The sequence below is a fragment of the Lissotriton helveticus genome, chromosome 3_1 (assembly GCF_964261635.1).
Source record: "Lissotriton helveticus chromosome 3_1, aLisHel1.1, whole genome shotgun sequence".
Lineage (NCBI taxonomy): Eukaryota > Metazoa > Chordata > Amphibia > Caudata > Salamandridae > Lissotriton > Lissotriton helveticus.
The window spans coordinates 1,068,527,302-1,068,534,625 of record NC_136061.1 but is presented as its reverse complement, the minus strand read 5'-3'; the positions used below and the strand labels follow the sequence as shown (position 1 = coordinate 1,068,534,625).

Genomic DNA, 7,324 nt, shown 5'->3' with positions numbered 1-7,324 from the left:
TAGGTGCTCTTCGCTCGGATTCATCCCTCATCCATTTCTCTGAGGAATACTGCGCTTTATTGGTCACACTGTCTCTGATCACACAATCTGTCTTGCTCTGCTAATCTTCCTAGTATCTAAGTTGTGGTGAAAGTGTGTGCAAATTACATCATTAGAGCAAGAATTGCCTTTAAAGTGCCAACATGTCACTTCTGGCAGTGATGCCAGAGTGGTCTGTAAACATAGTAAGCACTTAAAGCCTATCTGGAAATATTTCAACATTTTCAAGATTCAGTCTGATACCTGGGGAGATTTCTCAAGATAAGGAATCAGCAGTTAGAGTTTGTATCGGAAAAAAAAGATATTACTACATGAAAGTAACCAGGCACGTATACTAAAGTATAGAAAAAGTGATGGATGGAACACTTGAATTAATCTCACCCACTAGTAATTACTCTGGCCGCATCCCAGTCCATCGTTATTTTGCACACCATGACACTTTATTTAAGACCCAGCCATATGCAAATTAGTCTTGACCTTGCTCCAATGGCAACAGCCCAGCCCTAACTACCAGACCAGGTCCTCCCTGAATCGGAACGCAAGCAACCAAGGAGACCCGTTTCACCTTTTTCGCGCACATCTGTCAGATATAGCGTGGTTCCAGTGACACAGTGTGCACATCATAGGCATCAGATTTTCAAGAAAACTCTTCTCTAATAATAATCTTTATATTTACATACACACAAAGCTGGCAGAGCTGTTTGTCTCGTTTTACGAGAAGATAATACAGGCCAAACCAAAAAGGGCCGTTACCTAAAGCAACTAATAATTACAATATAATACATTTTCATCGACTTACAGTGGAAAGTAACGTTTCCAAATGTAATTGCTGTTCCGTATGTTTACATTAATATATTCTGTATAGCAGCATCCTCTTCTGGAGAGAGGCGTCATTCACCCATGGTACACGTGTCTGACAGTTTTCATTTTGGAAAATAGTAAACCACTGTTTGAGCTTGGAAGGAGAACAGAGAATTTTCTAATATCAAAAATACAATCTAAATCCACCAGTATTATGTTCGCAAAGCAGCTCGAGCTTTATCTAGTATATCCTTTCGTATTTTGGGGTAATTTGGATGGGCTTCTAAAACCTGTAAGAAGAGAAAGAGAATTATTGTCAAATCTAATAACCCAGGCAATGCATTAGTTCAAATAATCTGACATTTGAAGTAGAAAAAATATACTATTCTTTTGTTCCTGGAAGAATGTCGTTATCCAAGGCAATCGGGTGGTCAGAACATGCTGAACAATATTAAATCTAAATTATATTTACGATCTTCTCCTAATTCACCTTTTGAAATACAAGCTAAAAATGGCTGTTAAAAACGTATACATTATGTTGCTTATAGAGAAAACTATTCTTCGATAAACTATTGTTTATTCCCTTTGATATTTAATTTCTTATCAAAACAAATATTGTTTATACGTTTTTTAATCCAGCCACACATTTTTCTAACTTAAATTCTAAGAAATTTCCAGAAAATACGTAACTTTTTAAGCCGCTGGCATCATTTTAGAACGCAATGCGTTTTTGTCACATCTTCATCTTCCTGTATTAAGGCATTCATTCATTGGATTCTTTCGTGCTATTACCTATGCTTTACCTTGTTTGGAAACTGCCATTTCAAGTGCTGGAAATACCAGATCAGTTTTTCAAACTATAACAGAATTCCTAATATAAGGTTTTTTTTCCCAACACACGGTAGGGAATTACCAAAGTAATAACTTATGTTTACTGTTAGTTGCACGTCTTACTATAATTCAGTGTATTATTATGGATATTTACCTTCGGAAAATATCTTTGTGGTGGATCTCGTTCTATTGCAGAGTCTCCATCTTTTGAATATCCCCAGGCGCTAGAATGACTCCAGAAACTTTTTTCATAGCTCTCCTGCAATGGTAGATGGCGCTAGCACAGGGGTGACATCAGTGGAGCCATATTGTGCCACCCCAGGGCACTAACATCAGTCAATTTGTCCTAACCCACAGAGTCAAAATCATGGGTATCTTTAGGCAATATACGAATGATCAGTGCAACAGGCTAAGTTGGAACCTTATTAGTTTCAGAATCTGCGAGCGTCCTTTAGAATGGGGATGGAGGAGAGACCGTTGATGACCGTGCAGTCAGATGGAGTATCCATCAGCAGGATCATTACCGTAGGTAAGCAACTTAGTGGTGGATTGGGACTGAAAGGACTAAAGTCAGAAGGTAAAATCTTTGACCAGGAAGAACCTGGTTGGTGTATCAGACAAGCGCTCCATAGTAGTCAGCAACAGACCTACACTCCATTGTAGTGAGCATCAAAGGATGCCTAGGTTTCAATCTACCTTGATCATTAACTTTCATTGGCACTTTGTGTTTTGTGGCGCTATTCCCACATAAAGGTTTTAAAATTCATATCTCCAGTTCCCCTCATTGGATTTTGGTCTTTTTGGTGTCATTTTGTTTATTAAGTTTTACTCTATTTTTCTAATTTGGGTTGGGGGCTTTATTGTTTTGGATTTTGACTTTATTACGGTTTTGATTCTGCATAACTACTTTAAACATTGCCCTAAGTTAAGCAGGTCTGCTTTGTGCCATAGCTACCAGTGGGTTGAGCAGAGGTTAATTTAGTCTTTTTGAGGGTTCACCCTGACAAGGGTTGTGATTATTCCTTGATGTGGGTAGAAACCCATCACAAATATTAATCCACATTTTTACCGTCAACAAATGTAACTGACAACAGTGTAGGAACAAGTTACTTACCTTCTGTAACTATGTATCTATAAGAAACATACATTAGTTATAGATTCCTTACCTTAGAATTACCCTCAGGCTCAAGACTGGATCCGGAGAAATATTTTCATAGATGTACCCCTGCGCGTTGGTAGGGGGCGTCGGTTGACTCTACATTTGTCGTAGGTGTCATGGTCGCCGGGATGACATCGCAGTGTCTATTTAGACGTTGGCCTTGCGCGCTGATGTCAGTTCTTTCGTTTTCCGCGCAAGCTAGCGCATATCTAGAGAGAGCTTGCCCCTTAGTCGCTTTTTGACTAACCTTTTTCGACGTTGGTGTAGGAGAAAAAAATGGAGTCCCTTCAAAAATCTTAGCACAATCAGGAACTTAAATATAGCCTTCTTGGCCAGTCCAAGGTAATCAGAATGACTTGGGCACAGCTTCATCAATAACTGAGGATTTAAGGGTATGGCGGCAAAAGGCATAGTGAAGCAGAAAATTCCACATCAACTGAAACACATCCCCAAAGGGTCCCTTCAAAAGGACACTGGAGGGCACAGAACTGTGGGCAATGTGGATACTCACAGATGGCTAGGACGTCCAGCACAGAGGTTCTCTACAGGAAAGAATGTCCTTAGCCACCTCTGGGTAAAAACGCCCCTCCAGGCTGGCTAGATGGCACCATCTCAGGCTCTCGGCTCTGATGTTCAGAGAGCATGCCAGATGGTTGGTGTCCAGCTAGATCTCATGTGCCTGAACCCATGTCCAGAGTCCTAGGGTTTCTCAAGAGAAATGATGAGACCCACACTTCTTTGCTTGCTGAAGTGCAGCTCTCTGGTGCAAACATGTTGTCTGTGAAGATCTAGACAGATCTGCCACAAAGGGAGGACAGGAAGGCTTTTAGGGCCAGGCAAATTGCCTGCAGCTCAAGTAGGTCGATCTGCTGAACCCAGCCTTCAAATAGGCATTCCACCTCAAGGTGGACAAGCCAGTCACTACTGTGGCCACTGCGGGTAGAGGGCAAAAATATATCTCCTGCAATGGTGAACAAGTTACTTACCTTCGGTAACGATGTATCTGTAAGAGACATAGATTAGTTATAGATTCCTCACATTAGAATTATCCCCAGGCATCAGACTGGATCTGGAGATTTTTTTCTCTAACAGTACACCTGCGCATCGGTAGATGGCATAGGCCGACTCCGCATCTGTTGTCGACGTCGTGGTCGCCAGGGTGACATCGCGGTTTCTAATTAGACGCTGCCATTGCGAGCTGACGTCATTTCTGACACAACTTTCCATGCCAGGAGTGCAGAGCCATGCAAGACACTGACCACCGGTGCACAAAACTAGGGCCCTGGAAAGGAGTCCCTATCCCTAGAAGTCAGTTCACAGAACGGGGAGGATGGGTGGGGTGGTGAGGACTAATGTATGTCTCTTACAGATACATCGTTACAGAAGGTAAGTAACTTGTTCATCTGAAAGAGACCATAAGTTATAGATGCTGTACCTTAGAATAGATACCCCAGCCATGCCAACCTGAGGGTGGGTCTGTGAAATAAGTTCACACAAGAAAGTCCTGGAGAACAGAACAGCGAAAAAAGCTGTCTCTCCAGACTTGGCTATCCAGGCAGTAATGTTTTGAGAACTTGTGCAGGGATGCCCAACGTGGCTGCCTGGCAGATGTCAATCAACAGAACTCCATGTCCCAAAGCAGTAGAGGCTGCCGTGCATATGACAACCCATCGAGAGATGGTACGTTTGTGCACGGCCCGACCTTTCTCGGCGTCCACATAACCCACGCAGTTAATCGTCCACCCGGAAATCTTTAGTGCGGTCAAGGTAGAAGGACGGCGCATGTTCTGGGTCCAGACGGTGGAGTCTCTCGTCTTTGGAAGGGTGCAGAGGCGGGAAGAAGGTGGGCAATGTGATGATCTGACCTAGGTGGAAAGAGGTAACCACTTTGGGCAGAAAAGAAGGCCTAGCTTAAAGGACCACTTTGTCCGGATAAACTGCAAGACAAGGAGGCTTGGAGGAAAGAGCCTGAAGCTCACTCACCCTGCAAGCAGATGTGAAGGCAAGCAGGAAAGCGGTCTTCAAGGTAAGAAGACGAAGAGGACAATTATGTAGGGGTTTGAAGGGAGCACACATAAGGAAAGTAAGAACAAGATTCAAGTCCCACTGGGGTATTACGAAAGGAGAGTGAGGAAAGAGATGAGTAATGCCCTTTAAAAATCTATGTACAATCGGAGACTTGGAGAGGAGGCTGATCAGGAAGGCACAGAAATGGCCGAACGATAGCCTTTAAGAGTGCCCAGAGCAGAGCCCTGCTGGGCCAAAGATAGAATGAAGAGGAGAACCTCTGAAAGAGGGTCAGAAAGGGTATCCACAGTTTTAGCTGTGCACCATGCCACAAATTTGTTCCATCTACAGGCGTATACCGTTTTAGTGGAGGGACGCCTGGCTGCCAAGATGACATTACAGACTTTGGGAGGAAGGTCAAAAGCTGTCAATTGTATCCTCCCAATCTCCACGCAAGGAGTTGGAGGCTGGAAAGGTTTGGGTGGAAGACCGTCCCCTGCTACTGCCACAGAAGATCCTCCCGAAGAGGCAGTCTGATTGGAGAATCGATGGCCATGCTCAAGAGCTCGGGGTGCCACTCTACGTGCCCAGTCTGGAGCCACAAGAATGACTTGGGCTTGTACGCAATTGATCTTCAGCACTCTGGGCAGAAGTGGCACAGGCGGAAAGGCGTACAGGAGGCCGAAATTCCACTTGCAATGAAAAGCGTCGCAGAGTGAGTGCCACCTTGGAAACTCCAATGCACAGAACTGCTGACATTGCATGTTCTCCTAGGTGGAGAACAGATCTAACCAAGACCTTGCACCACCTCCGATTGAAGACGCCATTTGTTATCCATCATGCACCGGCAGCTGGGTTTGTCCGCCCTTGCATTCAGGGAACCTGCCAGGTGTTGAACCAACAGGGATATGCCCTGATGTTCCAGCCATGTCCAAAGGCTAAGAGCCTCTTGACACAGGGTCGCGACCCCACCCCGCCCTGTTTGATGCAGTATCACATGATGATGGTGTTGTCTGTGATCACCTGCAAGACTGGTCACCCGGAGCTCCAAAAGGTTGATGTGGAGACCGGACTCCACTGGAGACCAGAGACCCCAGATCCCAGCCTCTCCCAGGTGGCCGCCCAATCCCAGAAGAGATACATTCATCACAACTGTGAACTCTGGTTGGGGAAGGGTTAGGGATCTGCCGCTGACCCAATCCTGGTTCGTGAGCCACCACTGCTATTGACGTGCAATCCCCTCCGAGATCTGGATGACATCGGAATGATTCCCCTGATGCTGTCCCCATCGGAATGTCAGGTCCCACTGCAGAACCCGATTACCACCGGGCATGATCCACCAGCAGGATGCGGGAGGCCATGAGGCCCAGCAGCTTCAGGGTCATTCTCACAGAAATCCGGGATAGAGGCTGAAACATAGGTATCATAGCCCGAATATCCCTGACTTGCTGCTCGGGAGGATAAGCCCGAAACTGCGCTGTATCCAGAAATGCACCAATAAAAAAAGAGCTTTTGAGAGGGAATCAGGTGTGACTTTGGCATGTTGATCGTGAACCCCAGCAAGTGCAGGAGGTCCGCCATAGCCTGGAGGTGGGAGACGACAGCTTGGGGCGTTGTCGAGATAGGGGAAGACTAGAACCCCTGATCTGCGCAGATGAGCTGCGACCACGCCATCATTTTCGTGAACACCAGATGGGCACTGGTAAGGCCAAAAGGGAGAACAGTAAACTGAAAATGAACCATGAACCGTAAGGAACCCGTGTGGGCTGGCAGGATGGGGATGTGGAAGTAGGCGTTCTGCAAGTCAATGCTACCATTTAGTCGGGATCGAGTGCAGACAGGACCTGAGTCAACATGAGCATTTTGAACTTCTCCTTCTGGAGGAAGCATTTGAGGGCCCTGAGGTCTAAGATAGGACGCAGGCCTTTTTCCTTTTTGGGTACCAGAAAGTAGTGGAAGTAACAACCATGACCTACATCTGGCACAGGGACCCTTTCGATAACTTCCTTGGCCAAGAGAGCTACAACTTCCTGGCGGAGAAAGGCCAAGTGATCCTCTGACATGTGAAGGAGTGCTGCTTGCGTGGTGGAAGTGGTAGTCTCAAAGGGGAGGGAGTATCCCCTTCGGACTATCTGCAAAACCCACTTGTCCGAAGTGATGTTTTGCCAGCGGGGGAGGTGATGGCGAATCCTGCTGCCCACTGGCCTCTGGTGGCCCTGAAAGGTCAGACTAGGAGGGTTTGGAGGCTGTTGCAGGGGGGGCATGGGTGGACTAGCTCGCCTGTTGGCCCCAGACCCGTGTTGCTGGGTCCTACGTCCGTGGCCACGTAGAGGCTGGGTAGCTTGCGCGGCCCTGTGGCCAGACTAGGTGGATCGTGGTGGGGCACCCCTACGAAAGGGGCAAAAAAAGGATTACATGGGGCGAGAGGTTGCCACGAGGTCCAAGGATCTAGCCGTAGCCCTAGAATCCTTGAAGCACTCGAGCGAT

The 7,324-nt window shown here is 46.3% G+C and overlaps 1 protein-coding gene across 1 annotated transcript in view; it reads right to left on the bottom strand.

Annotated features, from left to right (window-relative positions):
- Nucleotides 1–940: 940 nt before the first annotated feature.
- TTC21B (tetratricopeptide repeat domain 21B) overlaps nucleotides 941–7,324 on the bottom strand; it is a 557,120-nt gene continuing 550,736 nt past the window's right edge. Inside the window, exon 29 of the mRNA XM_078683845.1 lies at nucleotides 941–1,130. Within this exon, the coding sequence (XP_078539971.1) occupies nucleotides 1,053–1,130 (78 nt within the window). The 3' untranslated portion in view covers nucleotides 941–1,052. The remainder of the gene's footprint in view (nucleotides 1,131–7,324) is intronic.